The 26,827-nt window shown below is 38.3% G+C and overlaps 1 protein-coding gene across 1 annotated transcript; it reads right to left on the bottom strand.

Annotated features, from left to right (window-relative positions):
- Positions 1-619: 619 nt before the first annotated feature.
- On the bottom strand, positions 620-26,827 carry camk4 (calcium/calmodulin-dependent protein kinase IV). The gene is made up of 11 exons (XM_083531152.1): positions 26,292-26,827; positions 19,466-19,544; positions 18,060-18,122; positions 15,541-15,623; positions 13,963-14,035; positions 5,510-5,600; positions 5,247-5,321; positions 2,724-2,799; positions 1,996-2,122; positions 1,734-1,886; positions 620-1,649 (listed from the first exon to the last, which is right to left on the bottom strand). Exons 1-11 carry the CDS (start codon positions 26,405-26,407, stop codon positions 1,494-1,496), a joined length of 1,092 nt encoding a protein of 363 aa, XP_083387278.1. The 5' UTR covers positions 26,408-26,827; the 3' UTR covers positions 620-1,493.

The following is a 26,827-nucleotide window of genomic DNA, read 5'->3' as shown; positions in this document are numbered from 1 at the left end:
TGAATTGTAATTAAAAATAAATCAGCTACATGCTCAAAATGTGTTGTTGGGACAAAAATCAAGATCAGATCTATATAAAAAAAAAACCCTCATTTCATTATTATGCACAGTGAGGAGGATGTTCAGAGAGCCAAACATTTCTCTGAAGATGACTTTGAGATTTGCTCAGCATGGTGGCAGCCTCCAAATCTACAATTACACAGCGATAAACTATTTTGGATACATGCCAGAAAAAAGCCTTCTCTTTTATCTAACCACAGATATATAAGGGGTGACTAGATATTTCTAGAGCGTTCTATGGATGCTTTTTAGGGATTTTGAGTGATTGAGGGATTTTAAGTGGCAACACTCAAAGTGGGTTTGTTGTGAACAAAGAAAAACATGGGCAATAATACAGAGAAGAACAGAATCCCAAATTATTATATAATTATTATATATTATATTAAGACTATATAATGCTGGTAAAGGGTGCCAAAATTTATGATATATATATATATATATATATATATATATATATGTGTGTGTGTGTGTGTGTGTGTGTGTGTGTGTGTGTGTGTTTTAATGTATTCAATTTATTAATTTATTCAATTTATTCCAATTAAAGGTGAGATTTTGCTCATTTTTCTCTGTAAGCTGGAGTTAATTAACCCCAAAGACTTTTCATAACCGCCTCCCTTTTCTTTTAGCCATTGGTGCCAATACTTTTGGAGCAGACAGTGGGATTTTCTGAGGGTGCAGAAGCTTTTGGCATTGCTTATGTGCTTGAATTTGTGCACATCTTCTGTTCTTGTTTTTTTTTTATTTTTTTTTTATTTTAGAGATATTAATATTTTTGAAACCATGCATCATTTACTTGGTCTTGATTTTTAAAAAAAGTAGAAAACAAGCCCGTCAATTTTTCGTCCTCCGACAACACGAACGAAATTCTGAGCCCTTTTAATATAGGTAAAACTGTTCGGATGTAAAGCAACACTGTTTAGGGAAAAAAAAAAGAAAAGTTGATAATGTGACATCCGCAGCTCGGGGATTTGCTTGGTATTAGTTATTGAGTGTAAATTGTATGCTTTTAAAGAAATCTGTCTAATCTGAATATTTGTAATGAAGCTACTCCCTGTGGCGTTTTATGTCATACTCTTAAAAAAAGTCTTGAATTTGATGGTTCGGTTGGTCATTTCCTGTATATGAGACAAACTGATCAGCCAATATCTGTTAATGGAAACATGTTCAGTTCACCTGCACTTGGTTTATATACAGGTTTCAAATACATAATACAGATATCAAGATGCCTTGTATTTAAATGGCATGATGTGTGTGTGTGTGTGTGTGTGTGTGTGTGTGTGTTTTGCTATCATCAATCACATGCATGTCACCCACACCCAAATCTCTCTCAATCCTGTCATGACCCTGTCAGGACCCCTCGCTCTCAGGTCAAACCTGTGAGGAAAAAAATTATTTTCTTTCATGAAAACGTTCCCCGGCGAATCCTAGCAACCCTACGAGTCTTCTAGTTTTTGGACGTCTTTTGCCGGCTGCTCGTCGTCCACGTCCTTCTGCTCAGCGGGATGAGAGTTCGCCTTGCTCGTGTCAGAGTTGCTGTGGCTGCTGGCGCTTCCCAGGCGCGTCGATGCCACCACCGCTTTAACGGCAGCCTGCAGAGACCACAGCATCACTACTGACAAACAGAAAGCCATTGTGTTTACTATACGCTTCCTTCTGAGAGCTAATAGCCAAACCTTGAGCTTTCTTCTGGCGTTGAACTCCTGGAGCTTTTTCTGAGCCGTGTCCATGTGGGTGAAGTTAGCTGCTTTTCCGGTCACCCACGGGTGCTGCAGGGCCTGCTGCGTCGTCAGACGCTTCTTCGAGTCCTTCACGATCAACTTCTTTACCTGGAAACAGGACACAGAGATCCAAGTTTTTTTTTTATTATTTTTAACATGAAAAATTGATGATGTAAGCAGCTTTCGGCAGAAGATTCATAAAAATATGTTCACTTACAAGGTCTTTAGCGTTAAGAGACACGTTGTCCCACCAGGGGGAGACAAACTCATATTCACAGTTCAGGATGCGCTTGAACATGTATTGATCGCCTCTGTCATCAAAAAAAGGCTCAAAACCACACAGTCTGTAATGAGAGAGACAAATTATATATATATCATCATTTACACTGACCAGGCATAACATTATGACCACTCTTTTTTTAGCCTGAGTGAGCAGGCACAGTGACACTGCGCTAACTCTAGTTTCTTTTTTATAACCCTGGAATTGTCATGTATGTTTTCAAGTTTAATAATAATAATAATAATAATAATAATAATAATAATAATAAAAAAGGCGTAGACTAAACACACTTGCGGTCCGCCACTTAACACGTTCCTAAGGGAATTCAGATTTCAGACGTTTTCCAAACCGAAAGCCCTGAACCGAAAAATTCCAGTACGCACACGTGTACCGTCACACCACTAATATATGCTTATCAATATGCTTATCTATTTTTGTACATGAGGAGCAACTTCCATTCAGGTGGCCATTAGCTGTGACTCATCCCCATTAATATGGAGAACACATTAAAATAATGAACATATCAGTCTGAATGTAAACTGAATGGAAATGAGAAGTGTGAAGCTTCATATCCTAATATCATTTCCTTGAATCTGCATTTCACTTACGGCATTTTTTTAAATTCACGCTGATTAGAGGAGAATAATTGAAGGTGTGCCACTTACAGGATGTATGTGATAACTCCTACAGACCACATGTCAACTTCGGGCCCGTAAGCACAACCTCGAAGAATCTCTGGAGCTGAAACAGACAGAAGCGGCGGTGAGGATAAGGGAAAAGACCTGGGCAATGTGGCAACAAGTGTTTTTTCGTCCTTGTAAATTACAGGAAAATTGTCACTTGTTGTTTGTTCTAAGCATTTTACACAGAAGAGTAAAATTGCTCAAATAAATAAAAAACCAAAGACAAAAATGAGTTTTCTGTTGGATGGCGTTTTGTTTGTGTTTAATTTCAACCCTTTGGCAAAGCGGAGCGAGTTACGTGACGACGTATGGCATTTTTTGTTGTTGATATTAGTCCTATGAGCTCTGCCTCCCAATTAGCTGTTTAATATTGTCTTTATTCATTTTATTATTTATTCATGTTCATCAGTTTTCATCAGAAAGAATGTATTGTTTTTTTTTAATTCGTCCGAATAAAAACGACCCCTGCTCCGTTGTGCCACGCCCCCTGGTGTAGCTGGAAACTAAATAAATGAAAGGATAATAGCGTTCTTCACGTACGACGCATAGTTCAAGTTCAAGTTTTGCTTTTCACAATGGATATTGTCTCAAAGCAGCTTTACAGACCATAATAATGATGTGTATTTATCCCTGATGAGCAGCCTGGGGCAACTGTGGCAAGGAAAATCTCCCTCAGATGGTATGAGGAAGAAAACCTCGAGAAGAGCGTGACTTAAAAGAGGAACCCATCCTCATTTGGGTGATATTAAGAGTGTGATTATAAATCCTTAAACAATACAAAAGTATGCAATTATGAGTCATGTCCTTTCTACAGTCTTATTGAGAGACATTGTGGAAGCAGGAGCTACTGAGCAACTCATAAAATATCTCAACTTCTGATATCATCATAGATCCAACACCAACTCCTCAATGCCAGAGCCTTTAAACCGCAACACAGCATTTATTACTACTACTTATTATTTAACATTATTTATTAATATTAAAATTACTAATATTAAAGTAGTATTTAGTGTGTTAATTGTTCACACTGTCAGAAAATCCTTTCGACTTCACAGATTTAGTTTCAGAAGGCAGGCATACAGGAAGTGACACATTTGAGTCGGGAATTTGGGCCTTTTGTGAAAATGTTTAAGTTTAGGCTATTTTCTTAAAAAAAAAAAAAAAAGGCAAAACATTACTAAAATGTTTACGCACTTTCCTCTGGAAAGAATTTGCACTGTGGAAACAATGGTGCCACATCAACAACCTTAAGGTCCACAAAATGACTGAGCAACTCAAGAACTTTGAGGATTGATTTGGACTGGAAATCTCAACAATCTACTACAATGATTCAAGACTACAGAATAGAACTACATCTCAGTGATGGAACTGTAATGAATGGACGTTCGGTGCCACCCATATGAGGATGGGTTTTCTTCTTGAATCTGGTTCCTCTCAAGGTTTGTTCCTCATATCATCTCTGGGAGTTTTTTCTTGCCACAATCGCTCTCTCATTAGGGATAAACTGACAATTATCAGGAACAAACTTATAGGCACAAAACGTATACACTTATTTATAACTGCTTTATTCCTGTAAAGCTGCTTTGAGACAATGTCCATTAAAATAAAAAATAAAAAAATAATCAATTGGGGAGAGTGGTGGCTCCAGCGGTTAAGGCGCTGGGTTGCAGATCGGAAGGTCTGGGGTTCAAGCCCCGGTATCGCCAGGCTCCCACTCTTGGGCCCTTGAGCAAGGCCCTTAACCCTCTATGCTCCGGGGGTCCCTTACGAGGGAAATATCAAGGTCCGTGACGTCGGAGTGACGTGGGGCCGCCTTCCCGTGGGCTCACCACCTGCAGGAGGGACCGTAAGGGACGGTGCTGTGAGGATTGGGCAGCAGTCGAAGGCGGGGGCCTGCTTAGACTGCTGCCCCCGCGACCCGAATTACGGATAAGCGGAAGAAAATGAATGAATGAAAGGATGAATGAATAATCAATTGAATTTTGTTGCCACTTCAATGTTTCAGGATTATGGACAGACAGAACATTTTCCCAGCACCTGCTGCACCCTCAGATTACTCGTTCGCATGTTTCTGATCCCTCACACTTGAATCACATTGTCTGTAATTAGCGGTTGTATACAAATCTCACCTTTCACAGAACTCTTTGTCTTCTCTTGTCTTTCCAGGCTTCTTCTTGGTTCATTCTCTGGTTTCTGTTCTTGGTATATGCTTCTAGTTTTGTTTATGGTGTTTTTATCTTCGACTTAACTTGTATGTATTGTCTGTACATGACATGACACAATGACCAATTACATTGTTTCATTCCTAATTACAGCCTCAAGGTTTGTCATGTCAAGTACTTTTTAATTCATTTGTTCCCTTTCATTAAACAAAAACAATTAGAGTTCAAATGTCCTGGTTTCCGGATATGAATGATTGATAATCTTCCTATCTCCATGTCTGATGGCGTATCCGGTGTGTTAGATGTTCTCCTGTGAACATGCAGACAATACTAACAAGCTCACCACAATATCCCGGAGTTCCGCACACTGTCTTCATTGTCACCTGGTCATCGATGATTTTTGACAGCCCGAAATCAGCTACGAAAAAAATGTACAAAAAATTATATATATAATATATAAACTTTAAAAGTCTGACAGGTGTCCACAACACAAACACTTTAACTGGTACACAAACAAACGAAAAAAAAAAACATAAACATTTCCTACCAAGAAAGATCACATCAAGATGCAGATCCTAGACAGGAAAGAGAGATCGATATCCATACCTATTTTGAGTGGAGCATCTGGTGCTGAAGTGGCGTACAGGAGGTTCTCGGGTTTCAGGTCGCGGTGCACGACACCGTTTTCATGCAGGTACTGCGAAGTGAGACAGACGGCCGTAAATATTTATCACGCTCAGATGATTCGACAGCTGCCTCTGTGATTCCTAGTTACAATCTAGAATGTCCTTTTTAACCTGAAGGAAATGATTAAAATTTATAAACAGGGTGGTTGGCAGGTCGCAGTATCAGTCAGGAGAGTGAACTCTGGGAGAGGGACCTTTATATATATATATATATATGTTTATGATTTAGAAAAGGTTCTACTGTAACTATAACGTTTTTAAATCATTACCACCCAAAGAATGCCTGTAATGTACACTTGAAGAAATCAGGAAGTATCACCATGAAACTTAGACACATGAGTCAGAACATAAAGCGAAATGCATAAAAACATTTTGCAGCTACACAAAGAATCGTCAGGTTTAAAGTCTCAACAAACAGCAATTGTTCAGACACAAATAGGTGGCAACACTTATTACTTAAGTCAGCTGCAGAATTATTGGCACCCTTGGTTAAAAAATAAATAAAAAAGGGAGTCTAAGGGAGTTTTTCCTGGCCACAGTCGCCATGGTCGTGTGTGCTGCTCATCAGGGATAAACACACCTCGTTCACCGTAACTCTGAAAATTCTGTAAAGCTGCTTTGAGACAGTGTCTGTTGTGAAAAGCGTTTTGGAAATAAACTTGACTTGCTTAAGATCGTTAAAAGAAGTTGATGAAAAAAATATTTTGCAACTGAAAATATGTCAGAAATCTAATTGTAAATAGTCGCCCTCAACACATCAAACTTCCCCAACCAGCCACGTATCTGCTCCTTTTAGCCCTTTTTTCCCTCTGCCCTCCACTCGTCCATCTGTTGATCCATTTAAAACTCTATTCTGGCAGCCACTTCAACCTCGTCACAGCTTCATTTCCTGCTTACACATAACGAATGGCCCGCTTCCTGGCTTTCTGCTGCCTTCATATCCTTTCCGAATGATCATTAATTCTTCTTTCGTAATTAAACGTTGCACACGAACGTCCTTTTAAGTCGCAGTTTCAAGTGGGCACATAGGACTCATTTCAATTGTTGGGTTTCCGGATGGTAGTGATGAAGTGAGCACCAGAGATTTGATGAAAAATCAAAGAAATGTGCGTGCACTGTGTTGATTATTTACAGGAAGAGTAAATAGATAATAAGATAAGAAAATAATATAAGAATATAATAAGTATATAGGAATATAATAGGAAATAAAAATGTAATGAATTGGGCCTGAGATTCCCAAATGCATCACCAGTGCTACCAGTCTCTACCAGCTGGGATGATCTTGATCTAGTTTACACAAAGACACGTGCAAAAACATACAAGCTAATATTCTAAAATGATTTGTATTATTTACTGAATTTCTTATTATCTAATGCCACCCAAACGAGGATGCGGTTCCCTTCTGAGGTAGGATCCTTTTTTCAGGTTTCTTCCTCATGATGTCTCAGGAGTTTTTTCCTCACCACCCCCACCGCTACCTTGCTCATTAGACACAATTAGACATAATATATATACTAAAGACTAACCCTGTGCATCTCCATAACAGAGGGTGGTGTATCCTGATGCATAGCCAAAAATACAATACATAAAAAATATATAAGAAGCAGCTGTGATCCGATTCCCCCCATTACAATCTGATTTCGATTTGATTTAACACGATGCGATTTAATGCAATACGATGCAATGAAAAGAATATGATGTTATGCAATTCAGTACGGTACGGATAACTCACTTTTATTTCTTTTTGCAAACTGCTAATTATACAGTCACAAACAGGCGTTTTGTAGTGCAAAAAAAAAAAAAAAAAGGAAGAAGAAAGTTGAAATAAGGCCAGATGTTCTTTTCCTGGCTTTCCTGTTCTTTTCCTGGTAGATGCAGCTCTACCTCTGCCATGTTAATCTGTATTCTATGTGACTCTCTGAGGACACGCCTCGGTCTAGGTAGTGTTGTGATGCGTCGTATTCACGTAGCAGCGGCGGTGCTGAGAGAACGGACTTGATAAACAGTTCAGCGAGGAGAAATTGATCTACAAATGAAATATTGTTCGCTTACTAAATAATAAAAGTATAGCGCATCTACTAATAATTATATATAAATATAAATAAAAATTTTACTGATGCAAATATGTTAAAAAGTATGCATCGTGATACAACTTCTACCAGATCCACACTTTAAATCGATGCATCGCTTCACTTTTATGCCGAAGCACCGACGTGCATATACATATATATAGAGCTAAATATATTAATTGCATATTATAGGTCCTGAATCTATTTAGTTCTGAAAATCTGCTTGTGACAATGTCTGATTTACAGACAATTGGCTTCCTTCTAATTCAGGTAAAGAGGAATAGTATGTGCTCTCCAATTTACATGATGAGCATAATTAATATATACAGTTTGATTGAATTTACAGGCTGATTTACTAAACCTGTCTGAAACTTACGCTCTTTATACAATTATTATTGATTTTTTTAATGAACAGAATTTTAGGTGAGTAATACTTACTCTTTCACTTTGAATAAAAATGGGTTTATATCCAACCACAGACCGCAAAATTGAAGGAATTTGATCCAGTGTTTAGTTTTTTCTTCACCCGGACTACTAATACTGAAAACCACAACAAACAGGTAAGAAGTAGCGAGGACAATAACATATCACCTTACACAGGTTTCAGATTTACTTCTACTGGTTTCCTTTAGCACTTAAATCTTACTGGCAGTGTACTTAATCAACAGAAACTATATTAGAACAGGAAACTCGACCCATCTCTACATTTCACATACGAAACAAAACCAGTCGTGAAACAGTTATTTTATATTAATCACCAAAGATCTTTGAGTTATATATATATATATATATATATATATATATATATATATATATATATATATATATATATATATATATATATATACAGTACAGACCAAAAGTTTGGACACACCTTCTCATTCAAAGAGTTTTCTTTATTTTCATGACTATGAAAATTGTAGATTCACACTGAAGGCATCACAACTATGAATTAACACATGTGGAATTATATATGGAATTATATACATAACAAAAAAGTGTGAAACAACTGAAAAATGTCATATTGTAGGTTCTTCAAAGTAGCCACCTTTTGCTTTGATTACTGCTTTGCACACTCTTGGCATTCTCTTGATGAGCTTCAAGAGATAGTCACCTGAAATGTTCTTCCAACAGTCTTGAAGGAGTTCCCCGAGAGATGCTTGGCACTTGTTGGCCCTTTTGCCTTCACTCTGCGGTCCAGCTCACCCCTAAACCATCTCGATTGGGTTCAGGTCCGGTGACTGTGGAGGCCAGGTCATCTGGCGCAGCACCCCATCACTCTCCTTCTTGGTCAAATAGCCCTTGATGCCTTCAGTGTGACTCTACAATTTACATAGTCATGAAAATAAAGAAAACTCTTTGAATGAGAAGGTGTGTCCAAACTTTTGGTCTGTACTGTATATATATATATATATATATATATATATATATATATATATATATATATATATATATATATATATATATATATATATATATATATATATATATATATAAATATAAAATCATTTAAAATGTAAATATAATTATTATATTTTTCCCTATATTTCATTCTGTTTTATATCATTGTTTTATACTGTATATATATTTTTTGATATAATATATTATATTTTTAAATATATTAATGTATGTAATAAATGTATATAATTTATATACTTATTATTTTGGGAAAAAATCTAATTGTTTAATAATTAATAAATAATAATTGTTCACCTTCAGTACTTGGCCCACTACTGCTACTAATTATTATTATTATTATTATTATTATTATTATTATTATTATTATTATGCCCTAAACTGATCATGCAAACTAAACCGTAAGGCCTAGAAAGTTAAAACTTGGCTATATGGTAGAGCTCAATTTGGGGAGAGGTTAAAAAAGTATCAACTCATTTGGCCAAAGGGGAGCGCTATAGTCCAAAACACTTAATTTCACATATTTTTGGCCTTAGCTCGTACAAGGTTTATGGTGGACTCAAAACTTCAGATGCTTTGAATCCTTGGGTCAATGTAAGTTATGTTAAAAAACCTACTTTTGTGAAGTAGTTCTAGGTTTTTCGCGACATCGGAACGAAACCAGTGTAGCAATGTTCAGTAGGGATTGTTAATAATTATCCAAAAAATTTTTAACTTTCAACTCAAAATCGCTAAGGCTCGACAAAATGTTGAAAGTAGGCGTGGCTACTTTGACAAAATGGCAATAACTCACCAATGGAATAAGATATCTTCACAAACCTTGATATATGTGTCTATATGCTCAATCTTTGATCAAAGAAAAAACTTGCATAGCTTTGCCACTTGGTGGCGATAAACAAGGAAATGCATAAAAACTGATATAACTATGCAATCGTTCATCCGATTGAAATAAAACTTTGCATGTAGAGTCTCTGTCCAATCAGTCCATATGGGTTTATGAGGACATTTGTGTATCTGAAAAAACATGGCCACCATCTGCCAATTACATGTGAGCACCTGTTAGACAACGTTACCAGTGGTGTATTACAACGAAACTCGGTGGGCATGTTCCTAATGTCTTTTTCCTTATGACCTTTAGTACCTCAGTTGCTTGAACCCTGCTAATCGCTACTTGTAGCTATAGTTATAATTGTTATTATTATTAATTAAAATAAGAACTCTATATATATATTATATTGTATAAGAGAACAAAAAGGAGGAAGATCTCTATGTACTTCTAAAGGATTGTGACAAAGATACTGTTTTATAAGCAACGCCTCTGGTAAGAAGGTTACCACGGAAACTCATTAAACACAGCAGCGTGGACCAGCGGAAGTCTGCCTGGTTACAGTAGAGCCACATGCGGCTGCCACACACACACACACACACACACACACACACACACACACACACACACACACACACACACACACACACACACACACACACACACACACACACACACACACACACACACACACACACACACACAGGGCCTCTAAGCCGGAACTGGCTTCTTCATCCTGGTTCGAACATCAGAAGAAAAATGCAAAGTGAGCACATAATGCAAATGAGATGTTAATGATATGTTAATTAGCTTTTAATTATGAAAAGTCTGTACTTCACACAGGTTTTAACTTTTGACTTTTCAGATACAAGCGTAGCCTTTCAGCCCGAATGGTGTATGTGTAATACCTGGAAACACAAAGTCTTATGCCAGGTTTTATCTGATATAAAAGAGTGCAGTGTTTTTCTCTATCCTCACCAATTAGGCTGACATGTGGGAGTGTTCTCTTTGTGTGCCATCCGAGGGGAATTCTTTCTGTGCAATGCACAGCGGAGCTGACATACATACTGTATCTCATATTCTCTCTCTCTCTCTCTCTCTCTCTCTCTCTCTCTCTCTCTCTCTCTCTCTCTTTCTCTATCTATCTATTCTCTAGTCGAAGGTCTATTTATCTTGGTTAATGGACCAGTGCAGTTCATCAGCAGTACAGAAGCTGCATGCTGCTGAACCCTTATAAACTCTGCCACAAATACAAGAAAACAGTAAATGCCATAGAAGCTTCTGTTGCTAAATAATGCAATACATTAACCCATCCAGATTTAATTTAAATGCCAGTAAAGATCTATGGAGAAATGCTGGTCTACACTGAAACTGTAAAAACAACACAACCATAAATAATGACTACAAGAGTGGGTGGGATTGATCAGAATTCCTTCTCAACTAGCCAGAATTGCTAAAACTTACTCTAGGAGTAAACAGGATCGATCAGTTGTTCTCTGGGAATTGGTGGGTTTAGCCAAAAGCTTTCTCTGGAAGAAGAAATAAGATACAAGATACACTGGGGATTCCGAACAAGTAGTGATTGGGCAAACTTTCTTAGGACGACTTTCTGCAGGAGCACGGAATGACTGCTTAGAAGTTCTTCCATAATTTGAAGATCCTTTCTCTTGGAAAAAAATGTTTAAACCATCTCTGGGAGTGAACTTTTGGGATTGGTCAGGTTTTCTCCAGGAGTGGTTGGGATTGGTCAGACTTTCTTTGGGTCTGTATGAGATTGGTCAGTTCTTCTTTGGGACTGTATGAGATTAGTCAGTTCTTCTTTGGGACTGTATGAGATTGGTCAGTTCTTCTTTGGGTCTGAATGAGATTGGTCAGATTTTCTCCTGGTCTGTATGAGATTGGTCAGATTTTCTCTGAAAGTGGGGGGAAGTGGTCAGATTTTCTCTAAGAGATGAGGTATTGTTCAGAGTTTCTTTGGGAGTAGGTGAGATTGATGAGATTTTCTTTTAGGAGTTGATTGATTGGTCATATTTTTTCTGGGAGTGGGTGGGATTGGTGAGATTTGGCAACAAGAAGTTGCCTGAATTGGCCAAACACTCTCTGGGAGTGAGCTGGAATGGTCAAACACCTCTAGTAGCTGTTGCAATTGTACAGATTTTCTCTGGGAGTTGGTGGGATTGGACAGATGTTCTATAGGAGTTGATAGATTGGTCAGAATTTCTCTGAGAGCGGTTGGGATTGGTCAGATTTTCTCTTGGAGTTTGTGGATTTGTTAGATTTTCTCTGGGAGTGTGTGTATTTGTCAGATTTTCTCTGGGAGTAGGTGGGATTGGTCAAATTTGATCTGGAAGTAGGTTGGATTTGTCAAAATTTGTTCAGAAGTTGGCAGGATTGGTAAATATACTCTGAGAGCAGGCGGAACTGGTCAAAACTTCTTCCAAAGCAGGCAGAAGAATAAAAAACTGCAGTGATGCATCGTGGGCATCCTTTGGCATCTAGTCTGATCAACGCCGAGGTGTTTCACTGGAAAGAAACACACGCACACATACACACATACACACTAACAAACACAAATACATACACAAACAGCATGTGTGGAAACTCCCAGATGAAGTACACAGGACAAAATTGTGTGGTGTGACGTTAAAAAAAAAAAGTAAAAAAAAAAAAAGTAAAAAAAAGCGACACTTGTAAAGGGGGTGGCAGCATTAAGCCCACTGTTCTTCCACCCGGTGAGATGTGGAGAGTCTGTGTTTACTTATTGCAGCCTGCCAGCTCTCTGAGCTGAAGGCCATACATGAGAAATGTGCCCACCGTCCTGCTATCTCATCTCCTTAGCAACAGCAATCCTTTTGCGAAAATAAAGGGCCAAGAGGCGAGAATACACTTTAAATAAAACATCTAAACCTACATAAGCTACTGTAAGCCCATAAGGACAGACCCTGTTTCTGCAGCGTGGCATCTGTCTCAGTTGCTTAACCGGTGCGATAGATGGAGTGGTTGCCAGATTTCATGTTGCGGTGACTGAAAAAGATGAAGTAGGTGAGGAAACAGCTTTGATAGTAAACACGTGGGGAGAGAGAGAGAGGAAGACAGAAAGAGAGCGAGGAAAAGACAGTGGGAAAGAGAGAATCAAGAATAGCCATCTGTGACCTCTCTGTGGGGTCTCAGTTCTCCTGCTGGCTTTAAAGTAGAACAACGAAAGCACTAAATCTCATTTCAAATCTCGCTGGAACACGATCCAAAAGTACACCAAATCCCCTTTATGCCTGCAGCCCTGAATAAGAACGGTGGCTATGAAAGTGGATTTGAGTCAAACGCACAGGGTGGAAAATTAAACAGGAATCACAGACAAGGTGGGTTTTCCCCTTTTTGAACTTGTCGCAGTAAGTAGTACATTAGTACAAATTTGGTATCACATTGTAGCACCAATACTGGAGACTCCTTCCAAATATTATATATAACCAACTTCTTACACAACGTTCCAATCATATACATTTTTTGAAGATTCTATACTGTAAGGTTTATACATTACAGTGGTTTAAATTGCTTTGTTTTCATTTGTTACATTAATAACACATTACAGTATACTACCCCATACTGATCGCCATTCTTTCTGAGGGTTGCCAGATCTACAAGGATCTCTAACAAAATGCCTACTTTAGTCACCTTTCTCAAATGTTCCATGTTTGCAAAATGAGATCATTTAGAGTTTATAGGAATGTTTTTTTAGATAGTTGATTAAATCTGGCAACCCCAGAATTTCAACATTAACCCACTTCACTGCAGGCGTGTGGATGATGTACACTGATCCAAAATGGGATGGTTTGATATGAAAAATCCTGATATGCCTACAGCAACAGCACTAATATTAATGCTGTATCAGCTGTATCTTATAAAGGCGTGAATTGAAACAGCTTGGAAGGTCAGCATGACAAATGGGAAGATTCCTGACCATCATTTCTGACTCCAGTCCAGTCTTGACACTAGTATGATGGATACCAAAGTATCACGTGCAGAAAAACAAGCCAATAACTCGAACGTGAGCGAATGAACACTCACCGCGACGGCCTCCAGCACCTGTTTGATGGCGTCTGCTGCATCTCGCTCGCTGTAGTAGCCTTTCTCCACCACTCTGCAGGAGGAAAAAACAACAGACGTCTGTTACGTCTAAACAACGCCAAAAATGTGCAAAGTCACTTCTGAATTTTCAGTTAATGATTTTGCAGCTTTAGCATAATCTGGTGACTCAAGCGCGACTTGGCACACAAAAAGAGGTGAAAAGAGACACTTCCTCTGATTAGTCATTGCTCATGGGGAAAAGCCTTTTGGAATAAAACAGATGTCGTATTTCTGCTCTGAACTGCAAGCTTACGGGAAGAACGCTGTGGAGAACCAGGTTCATTATCATTTATCATTTAAAGGCGATACAGCACTTAAGGGAGAGGCGATATTGTTCACTAATCAACGACGGACCCTGCAAGTTTTTGTACCTTACTAAAGGGGCTTTTATTGTACTCAGATGTACATTACAGCACAGTAAAAACCTTTCTTCTCTTATCCCAGTGATGTTAGAAAGCTGGGGTTGGAGCAAGGTACAGCACAGAGGGTTAAGGGTCTTGTTCAAGGGCCCAAGAGTGGCAGCTTGGCAATACTGGGCTTGACTCACCAAACCTTCCAATCAATGACCCACAGCCTCAATCACTTAGCTACCACCTTCCCTACTTAGCTACATAGAGCATTGTTGTGTGGTGCTTAATTTATTAGGTAAATATGGCGATTTTAATAATTGTACCAAATCACAAAATGAATTTTGACCAATTGGAAACTTTTTAAATCCCATGTCCACATTTGTTTGCATTTGGGAACAAATTTTTCGCCTTCAACTTATACTGAGTTTTTTTTCGTTCAACGACAAAACGTTGCTTTTTGAAAACGCATTCTTTTAGCATCGCAGAGAAGCGCGTGAAAACAGAGGCTTCGAAAACAACGACACATTTTAATCATTGAGCCAAAAAGTAAATAAGCACCTCGGAAATGAGGCTCATGCGCAGTACAGGGACGTGAGCGTTTTCAGACGTTTCAATGTGGCTGAGCAATTTTTTGGGAAACGACTGAAAACCAAAGTGTGGAGGCGGAGAGTTTTTAGACAAAGGTGACATTTTTAAATTAATCCAGATTAGTGTAGACGTAGCCTTAGTCTCTTGAAGCTAATAACATGTCTGGGTTACCAAAGAAAGTAGTCCTTTTGTCCTAAGGCAAAGAACTTTACTGATCCTTACATAGCGCTAAAACTGGAAACTCCTTCTATAAATATTACATACATGTCATCTCCTTCCAGAAATCCTCCTCCCAATGTTGATATGCTTTCCTTTGTTCAATAACAAAGTTTCAGTTTTTTTATTAATCATTTTATCATTCGAACCAGACATACTACTGTATGTTTTAGATTATTAAAATCCTAACCTAGAGATAGCTTGCAGTGTTGCTGTGAGATCATTCATAACTAAACATGCTGTAATGTAGAAATCAGAATACAATTAATGAACCTGAATTTGCATTATCTAAAAGATTTGTCATTTCTACTGTCAGTGTCTGATGCTCAGATTGTAAATATTATAGCCGTAAACATCTCTTGACCTGTCGAATAACTCTCCTCCGGTGACAAGCTCCAGGACGAGACTGATCTCTGATGGCGTCTCAAAGATCTCCTTCAGCTTGATCTGTCATGAAATATAAGTATGAGAGACAGAGAGAGAGAGAGAGAGAGAGAGAGAAAGAGAGAGAGAGAGAGAGAGAGAGAGAAGAGAGAGAGAGAGAGAGAGAGAGAGAGAGAGAGAGAGAGAGAGAGAGAGAGAGAAAGAGAGAGAGAGAGAGAGAGAGAGAGAGAGAGAGAGAGAGAGAGAGAAGAGAGAGAGAGAGAGAGAGAGAGAGAGAGAGAGAGAAAGAGAGAGAGAGAAAGATGCAGATCAGCGATGGCATAATTAAAACACAGCAATAAATAAGGACTGCTGGAGGACCATTAACCGAAGCAGCACTTTTAGGCCAAGTTCTAAAGCCATTTACACTGAGACTTTTAACTCACTCGTAAAATAAAAAACATTTCATTGATTGCTTCTTTTTTTTTTGGTTTTGCACAGGTTTCTATAGAAACCACAAAGTTTACATCTACATTTATAACATTTGACAGAGACCCTTAATTAGAGTGACATCTCAATCATGTAAATGAGCAGTTGAGAAATAAGGGCCTTGCTCAAGGGCCCGGCAGCGTCTTCGGATCAGAAAACCACTTATTATATAACTATAATACAGACTGTTTTTCTAAATAATATTCACATGTATTTAGACAGGGGGTCCCCAACCTACATTTACGGCATTTAGCAGACGCCCTTATCTACAGCAATGTACAAAAGTGCTTTGAGTCTCTATCAATGAATAAATCAACGCTGGTTCACCAAATTACATACTTAAGATACCATCAGCCTAAAACTCTGTTAAAAGAAATTATAGCACACCTTATTTAATATATATATAAATATAAGCAAAAACAAAACAATCCGGGAAAAGTGCCAGTGTAGGTGTTTCAGAAAGAGGTGGGACTCATCCCTTGATCCAATGACTCGGCTGTTCAGACGTCTAGGGGACGTCTAGAAGAACCTTAATGTATACTTACCTCTGACCCTGAGAGAAGGTGGGACCAGTTTAGCAGTGCTAGATGATCTCTTCAGCGCGGTGCAGTGCGTGGAGTGATAAGGTCTTTAAGGGTCCATTTTTGGCTTTGCAGTCAAGAATCAGTGTTTTGAAACTAGATTTGGAACGGCCCTCTGAACAATGCCAAATTTCATTTAAAACATTTGTTTTACTCATATCTGTATTTGATCATAAAAGTTTGATTGCAAAAAAAATGTCCTATTAGTAATTAACATGCTACATTCAACATGACGTTCCATCGTGATCGAGAACACGAGCCAGCGAGAAAATTCAAAGACACAACAAAATGTCCAAACCGATGAGAAGAAGAAAAATTGATTAAATAAAGGGTTTTTAAGCAAAAGTGGACAAGCGATTATTCTTTTGTTTGATGCAAACGAATGGTGGGAAGAAATGAAGTAAAAAAGTGGGGTTTTATGGTATCAGTACTTCACTATTTATTTTTCAGACAACTTTTTACTTTCACTCATTAAACAAATATCTTCACTTTCTACTTCTTACATTTCCAAACCAGCCTTGTTACTTTCTCTATTTGGTGACTTTAACCTATTTCTTGTCATTGTGCGTCTTTTTCAATTTATCATTTCCTGGCTCTCACGCAACACAGACGTAGCTAGAAGCTAACAACAAGCAAAGCAGAATGCAACAAGAAGTCTGGGGTTAACGTGGATGAGACAGGGGGTGTCAGTGATGTAAACATGACTGAGAACAGAGACTTTCCTGATCATCATCATCTTTTCTCTGCTTGTGTTCTACATGGTGGAATTTCAGCCTGAATACATTCATTAGGTAACAAAATTATTTTGTATTAATATATTAATATGATGTGAGGTCCAGTTACCAGCGTGACACTAAAACAGGTAGAAGTAATGGCCCAAACTTCTTTACTTTAACTTGAGTGAAAAAGTGTAGTCAGTACTTTTACCACAGTATTTTAAAACACAAGTATCTGTACTTTTACTTGAGTAAAGAATGTGTGTACTTTAGAATGCAAGCTTGCAAGGCCAATATTACCGCTCCAGCCCATGTAATTTCCTGTTACAGACAACATTAAAAAAGGAAAAATAATTTGGCCCTCACAGAAAAAGATTTGGGGACCCCTGATTTAGACTATAAACATGTCAGATCAATAGATTGCACCTGGTTTATTTTAGACCTGCAAAAACCTTTAAATTCCCGAACTATCCAGCCATAAAAACCATTCACATTCACCCTGAGCTGAAGTTTAGATCCAAAATACCGATCCAAAACCATTATTTCTTTGCTTTAACGAGATTAAAAGTTTCAATTAAAACAAATAAATTGATGACCAATCCAAAAAAAGCGTGGATTTACACGCTCTGTGTAACCTTCGAGTCTGATGTTTTAAGGATTCTCATCTTTTGGATTTTTCACAATGCGGAATATTTTGAAGCTACAGAGCTTTTTTTTTTATTATCCAGACTTACTATGTTTGGATGAGAGAGACGCAGCAGGACTCCGATCTCTGTTCGTACAATCTTCTTGTCAACCTGGTGGATAAAGGGCAGGAGTTATTGTTCAAGATGAGCCAGAAGATGTGGATGTGGATGTGGATGTGGATGTGGATGTGGATTTGGCTCGTGCGTAGACATTCAGTACAAACCTTTGTAAGTGTAGCTTTTCTGTATTAGCTGAAAATCTAAAAATATGAAGTCAGTGTGAAAGATTCACGGTCAAGTGTGCATAAAACGAATTGAATGTTGATGTAGAGAGGTGGTTAATTACCTCGTTCGAGTGTGGTTGCCTTCAGAAAGTAACTTTTAGTTATTTATTTGAGTTAGTTATTTAATATAGGGGACATTAGATCTAGAATTTTTCTCTAAATCATGCACACAAGTAAAATAGTGTGAAAAGATTACATACGGAGTGGCATCAAAAGATTTTAAGACTAGTTTTGTAGCACGCCAACAGATGGCAGCACAAGGCTGCACGCACAGTCACAGGGAGCACCGACTTCATAAGTCAGTGTGCCAAAAGTCCTCTGACCACTAGATTTTTAATCATATCCATTAAAAAAGGAAATGTGTAAAATAAATGCATCACACCCTTGGGGCAAAATTGTCACAGCACAATGAAGCTAGCACTATTACCAGTGTCACGATTCATATGAAATTAATGATAAGTGTTAGATCTGCTGATGTTGCATTAGATTTAAGCATTACTATATATCCAATCACACACCGTTGTTCGAGAATGCAGAGTCCAAAGCATTTTGATTCCTCATTGAGGAAAACGTCAGAGTTGTTCGATGCGTGCGCTCACTATCGGAGTTTTGAATCTGCATTTGCAATTTCTCTCATTATTATAAATGACATTATACCAAGAGATTTTTTTTTTTGCTGCACTTTATTTTGTAAAGGTTTAATTAAAAACAACTAGTTGGAGATTTATATCCCCTTGTCCTTTTTGAACCACACTAGAATCCCACCCAACATTGCTGTTAAAAAGTAACTCGATTTTACTGAGTAAATTTTAATTGGGCAACTTTTTACTTTTACTTTAGATAGATTTTTAGATCTGTAACTTTACTTGTACATAAGTAAAATTTCTTTGAAGTAACAGTACTTTACTCTTTCCACCTCTGAATATTCTGAAGGTTCTAGGAGCAGAGTGTTAGCAACACCCTACCGACACAATTGGAGTTGGGTTTTTGTTTGATTTGATCTGTATCGAAGAACAGTGACCACCTGCCATGTCAGAAAGGAAAGTGAAAAAACTCCTGAAGTTCTCAACGAAGACTGATGAAACCTGATAAACTCAGACGTCCAAATCCAGGATGAAAGAACAAACCCAAACAGGAGAAAGCCTTCAAGATATCGATCAGCATACTCACTGTTTTCTTCAGCTTCTTCACGGCGTATGGTTTCTGGGTGCCTTTTTGCCGACATCGAAACACCACCGACGTGGCTCCCCTAAAAGCAGAAGAAAAATCACTCAGGTGTTATGCATATTACACATAATGTAATGTTAATGTCACTTCGAATGTAACTATTGATGGATAAAAAGTGTAGATAGTAAAAGTGATATTTAAGAAAGTATTTGTAGTTAAAGATGTGGAGAAGAAAATTAAATTAAATTAATTGATTGCAAAGTGGTCAAATACAAACCCCATCCCTGATTTTTTTTTTTTTTACAGCATCCCCCAGCATGTCCATACCTGGTCTATATTTTGTCCAGGTTCAGCAGATTACTTCCTAATTTACATAAAAACACTAAGTGAATTGGCCCTAATGCTAACATACAGCTGGAGTGTCCAGAGCCACATTTAGGTGTTGTAGAGGCTCAACTTATTTGCAACCTGTCAGCATCTTATGTAGCATCAGCGTTTTTGGTCCTTCAGTTCAGCACATAATCAGCTTAAGCCGGCAATCAAACCAGGCTTCGGGCCAGCTGAATATGCCGGAACATGCCTCAATCAGAGCGTCTCAGCAGGAGATTGTGCAACGTGTAAATAAATGAAATGTAGGTAATGCAATAAAAGCCGAACAGCTACCTGACTGCTCTAGAAGAACCATCTGGATTGAATTATTTTTTCTTGGGTTCGGAAGAAATGTAGTTGTTTTAGCCATACACTACACACTGCTATCCACACACACACACAAACACAAAGTAAATGTGAGCACACAGCAGGCGAGCATGAGTTCCAGTTCAACAATCTGCTCCTCGTTATTAGCATATCGCAATAATAGTAATATATAGTAATAAAAGTTCCTCCCTCTCGTCTCTAACAAGAGCATTTCACCGAACACTTACAGTACACGAAAGCATTTTTCATTCAAACGGCAAGCCATAACAGGGGGGGAATTTGAAGTGGAAAAAAACTCAAGAGATTATTTTTGACTATATTTCTATATGTTTAACGTGATTGTGATTGCAGCTAGAATGCCCAGTTTTCAATAAACCATTAATTGTAATAAAGAACAGCCAGGCACAAAACCAGTTTTTTTCCTGCAGGCTATACTCAGCATGAACAATTAAAATATTCATAACTACACATTGTCCATCATAACTGTCCCATTTGTACATAGAATCCAAATAGTCCATTTGTAAACTGAACACCTGTAAATAACATCTGTACATTTATTCTCAGACTACACATATTTGGCACATAGTCTAAACCCTTTCTGAACAAATCCAAGCACAGATTAGTGACGGGTCCTTCATGAACCATTTGTTTATTAAGAACGAGTCTTTAATGTGAAACAGTACTGAGTCGTTTACCTTTTAACTCTTCTAATCCGAGTCTTTCGTTCTGATACCACGGGACTCCTACATACTCCTGTATATCCCATATATAAATGATTGGAACTATAGTTATAGTTTGTGTATGTGGACATGTCAATTGAAAATTTTTTTTGATCAAGCAAACGAAATAAACTTAATGACTCGAAAAAAGATTCGTTCATTCTGATGATCGAGATTCAAAGAACCAAGTCACTAAAATAATCTGATCTTCCCATTACAAGCACAGATCTCTAGCCCAACTCAAACCCCTTCCTGTTTAGGACACGCCCACTTTTGGTGTCAATCAGAGCACAGACCCAGGTATTCCATTCCATTCTATTTTAGCCCTAACACCCATGTTGTTAATGACCTATCGCTACATCTTGATTAAACTAGAGATGGATTTTCCATTCCTTTCCCCTACACACAAACTGTTTAGCATTGTTTTAGCTTTGTTTACCTCGTAACAATTTGGCACATTGTTCAAATTCTTCTCAGGCACTCTGGGTCTTTTTTCTTTTCTTTTTTTTTTTTGTCTTGCTATGTAACCGTCTTACATAGCAAGACATGCAGTGATTCAACCCCGATTCCAAACCAAGAAAAAAACGAACACAGGGCCAAAGCCTCTAGAATAGAACCTGCATGTTTGCTCCTGTGAAAATGAGAATAAAGTAGGCAAAAAATAAATAAAAGAAGTAGAAGTCTAATCAGATAAAGAGAAGGCAGATGGGTTCGTCTTCCAAAAGCCAGACCACAAGGCTCTACTAATCACCAGTAATGCCTCAAATCCGATCAATATTCATTACAGTAATAATATTACATTACGGAAATGAAGTCTCACACACACACACAAACACACACACACACACACAAACAATCACGAATGGCATGAATCCTACAAACACAAATCAACAATAATAGTCAACATTTCTCATTAATGACCTCCATTAGTAAATGTGACCACCGTCGGCTTTATTGATCTTCAGCATCACATAACAACACAAGTATGAATACAGCAAGTACATTTATATTTATTGCGTTATTACCAAATTGACTTAGAATTTCAGAGTGACTTGCAATTATGTCATTTATACAACATGAGGTTTGAGGGCCTTACTGAAGGGCCCAGCATTGGCAGAGCTAGGGTTTTATCTTTTTAACCTTTCAATCAGAAGTCCAACAACTTAACGACAGAGCTACTTACTCCTGTCCTGTAATGATCCTTGGTCAGATGATTAACTAGCGGAACTAACTAGCCATAATCTGCGTGGGAACCAAACAGATTATTTTATAGGGGATTCTATCAGCAGATATCTGTTTTTCAGGAGTAGCTCTTCTATAAATACATTTCATTGAGTAGACAAAAGAAATGCTGTCTATGCAACTGCAGGTTATGTTTTATAAAACGTAATGCTAACCCTAGGCAAACGGAGAACCTATTTAAAAATCACACCCAAATGATTTTGGGTCGCTCTTCATTTTTCGCCCACGATTTGCTCGCATGCCGATTCCCAAAATAAACAGCCAGCGCTTTGTCATACAACAGCTACAAAATGTAAGCGAATTCTAAGAAGTGCTGTATCACACCCATCCTTTCCACAAGGTTTTTAAAACTGCTAAAATGCTAAGGATATAAATTTAAATAAATAAAAGAGAAAGTGGGTGGGATTTGTCTGACAAAGTAGTTATGCTAGCCATACATACGTCTTTTTACCGTATTTGAAACTTTTTTACTTTTATTAAACACAAATTATTAAACATCAAATTCCAGATGAACTTCTACATCACCATCTTCTACATCTACACACTTTATATCCTGCTTTGATTCAAGTCATTTAACCCGAAATAACTTTTTTTCCCTGTTCATTTTGCGTAGCTTTGGCTCAGATTTGTCTCATGACACAGCAGGCCGCAATCTGATTGGCCAATGTACAGCAATATCTGCTTCTCACTTGCATAAAGATGCTAAAACCTCCTCCTTCTTTTTTTTTCCAACTTTTCTTTGTTCTGTTTGCTGTAGTACATCTCTAATCACCTGCTTCTTGCTGTTCTGGCTGCACAGAATGTTCGCTTTTCCTTATAAAAAAAAATTAATGGCTCAAACACTTGCTCTGTTCTGTAGCTTCAGATCTAATCTGGTCGAGTTTGCATTTAGCATAATACCATTCTGCGTATTAATTGATATCATTTCATTTTTTTAAATTGCTGTCATCATTTTTGGACTTGTTTATTTTTTTTTGTTTGCATTCAACACATCCAATTACAGTTACAATACAGAGTATGCATAATATGTATAATATAAATAGTTAGACAGCCTAATTACTAAAAGAACAAAAAAATAAATAAAACCATCCATGCTGATAATGTTGGGTTATCATTTCCAGCACTGCATCAAGCTTGCAGTGATATATATATATTGCGGCTCTCCTGGCTATGCTTAGGGAACCCAACGTTAAGATCCGCCACCTCAAGGCGTTTCTTAGCAAATTCTCCAAGAGCTCATCATCTGAACATCTTCTTGTGCTTCTTCCTTCATCAATCATTCCACAACCCTGATACAACTTCTGATGAGCATAAAACATTCTCCCAAAAAGCTTCGCGGAGTTGCTAACTCGATAAACGTTTACGAAACTAGCCACTTAGCGATAATGGATCTCCCAGCTCTATTGTTTCTATGCACTTAATGCACAAGAGGAAAGCGGAGTGCGGTAGTGTGTGTGTCTGTGTGTGTTTAGAGTGTGTGTGTGTGTGTGTGTGTGTGTGTGTGTGTGTGTGTGTGTGTGTGAGAGCTCTATGCTCCGTTTCTGTTTTTTTGCTTGATGCCCAGTATTATATAAAGAAGTAAAAGAACGATGGAAACAGACAGAGAGATACTCTCCCTAGTTTCATTACAGATTCACCTTGCCTTGCTGTATTTAGCACCCGGGGGGTTTACATTTGCCACAGCTCATGAAGGCTCGTGGTTCCTTTTCCCATATAGCTTTTAAAGAAATACATCACCATGTGCTTCATGAATGTATAAAAACGCTGCTGTAGGCCAAATGGTGCACATTGTCACCAATGAAATCTATTCAGTTTACAAATAGCTATAGTATAATGAGCTGAATAAATTTCCTTTTGTTTAACCAATGTGTAAAATTAAAAAATTCCCCAAATAAAACAAAGTTCCCCGAATCGCTTAGTCAGCAAGCCTACTTGCTGCAGATTGCGCTCGGCCGTTCTGGCAACCATATGGGAGCATTTAGATTTAATTTCTGATTACTGCACGCACCCGTTTTCTCTCTTTCTTTCTCGGATGAAACAGCTCTGATTATAATTATAATCCAGTCTGCTGAACCTTTTCAGTTCACTACAAAGCTTCAGTGGAATAAATGCATCAAAGCCACTCTTGAGGCAACGCGAATAGAAAAAGCGCATTTACCATATCCACCAGACTTAGTCTTCATTTAACTATGAACGTTACTGTGCTAGGACCTGGAAAACCTCGACAAAGCACAGACTAAGACTGGCTTTGCACCTAGAAATTGATTTGACAGTGTGTTGAACTAATCAACACACTGTCCACACTAATGACTCCTAACAGTGTTTGTGTGTGTGGATTTGTAGACTGTTTCCTATATTCAGGTGAATTTTCTCAGGGTGTCCTCAGGGTTCTCTGGTTTCTTCCTTCCTCGCAAAATCACTAAGTGGGTAGATTTTTAGAATCTTAACAGTGTTCGTGTGTATGTGGATTTGTTGACTGTTTCCTACATCGGTCCGGGTTTTCTCATTGTTTCCTTAGGGTTCTCTGGTTTCCTCCTTTTCAGTAAATCATTCAGTAGGCAAATCTTTTGACTCAATGTTGTTTGTGTGTGGATTTGTAGACTGTTTCCTACATTCAAGTGGATTTTCTCAGGGATTCCTCAGGGTTCTCTGGTTTCTTCCTTCTTAGCAAAATCTTTCAGTATAGGTAAATTTGTGAAGCATAACAGTGTTCCAGTGTGCACAAAGTTGTAGACTGTTTCCTACATTCATGTGGATTTTCTCAGGGTTTCCTCATGGTTCTCTGGTTTCCTCCTTAGCAAAATCTTTCAGGAGATACATTTGGGACTCTTAACAATGTTTGTGTGTAGAGTTATAAACTGTTAACAACATTAGTCCGGGTTTTCTCAGGGTTTCCTCAGAGTTCTCTGGTTTCCTTCTTCCTGGCAAAATCATTCAGTAGGTGAATCTGTGACTCTTAGCAGTGTGTGAGTGTGTGTTTTTGCGTATGTTGGTGGTGGTGTAAGACTGCCATCCTAATCTTTCGCTCGGCGTTCCCGGACAGGCTACGGATTCAACGCAACGCTCGCCAAGATAAAGCGCCTTCTTTACTGCTATGGGATTCCAGCATTTTATTATGCTTAACGCATCCTGGATTTTCAATTTTCATAGTGTAGATCTCACCTTGCCTCACCATCTGTTCTGAAATGGCAAGCAGCAAGGAATCTCCCTATTTTTTTTTTTTCAGTACTGATATCAGATCATAGTGAGACGTCCATTTTTGCAAATGACAGATATTTTGAAAAATAAAATGTCATAAGTTTTGTGTTAGAAATAAAATTTGAAAATAATCATATATAAATTACATTTTAATTTTATACGAGATATGGCACGGGTAGCCATAATATTTATTTTAAAAAATGAAGTAATATAAAAATAAAGAAACATTAAAGAATAATAATACAATTTTGACAAATATACATTTAATTCTGCAGTTTTAAATTAGAAAAGAAAAAAAAGGAAAAAAATCAAATCTAAAATCAATCACTTCATAAAAAATTCATATTTGAAAATATATAAATATCAACTAAAATATTTCAGAAAACATTCTCCTTGTATAAGAAATGACTAAACTAAACTTACTGAAGGGTACTGACACGCATTTTAGGGGTGCTGAAAGGTACCAAGAGGTATTACGAAGTATTTAAGGGTACTAAGTGGTACTAAAAGGTATCAATAAGTATTTAAGGGTACTAAGAGGTATTGAGAGAAATTCAGAGGTACTAAGAAGTATTAAGAGGTATTGAGATGTATTTAAGGGTACTACCAGGTACTGAGAGCTATTTAAGGGTACTAATAGGTATTGAGGTGTATTTAGGGGTACTGAGAGCTATCGAGAAGTATTTAATGGTACTAAGAGGTACGGAGAGATATTTCAGTGTGCTAAGAGGTTTATAAGGGTATGAAAGGGTACTAAGTGATACTAAGAGGTGTTAAAATGTATTTAGTGGTACTCAGAGGTGTCAAGAAGTATTTAAAAGGTACTAAGGGGTATCTCACGGATATTGAGATGTTATTAAAGGTAGTGACATGTCCTGGAGGATTCAGAGGTGTATTGGGAGGTATTAAGAGGCGTTGAACGGTACTGAGGGGTACTGAGAGGGGTACTGAGAGAGGTACTGAGAGGTACTCACCGTCCCAGTTCCGACTCCAGCTCGTAGAAGTCCTCCAGTGTCTCTTTCTTGGAGCCATCAATCCAGTATTCCGGAGCTGTGCCTGGCCTGGAGCTGATCATACTCACTTTGAGCATCTCAGATGCAGTGAGCCTACGATCGGTCCCTCACGTGCGGTGTGATCTCCCCCGCTTCAGTGTCGCTTGCACCGGCCGGAGTCGCTTCCCGTCCCCGGTGCTGCGGTTCACACCGAACACACAGCACCCGCAGCTCGGGAAAAAACTGCCCTGAAAAGGGGTTCGGTGCAAAAGCGCACGCAGTGGCTGCAGAGAAATGTGCGTCTCTGTGAGCTCCTGCGAGGATCCACAGACCTTCCCCGCAAAGCTCAGCAGCCGCGGCAGCGCGTCTCTCCCACGGCGTGAGGGGCGCAGGCGCTGGGCTTCCACTGGGTCTTACTGTCGCTAATGTACCGGGGATTCAGAGCGCGTCACTACACCGGGGTTATATAACACACCGGACTGAGCTCCTCCGCTCTGATCACACACACACACACACAC

The sequence above is a fragment of the Silurus aristotelis genome (genome assembly GCF_946808225.1).
Source record: "Silurus aristotelis genome assembly, chromosome: 26".
Classification (NCBI taxonomy): Eukaryota; Metazoa; Chordata; class Actinopteri; order Siluriformes; family Siluridae; genus Silurus; species Silurus aristotelis.
The sequence above is the reverse complement of the archived record's forward strand: the minus strand, read 5'-3'. Positions and strand labels throughout refer to the sequence as shown.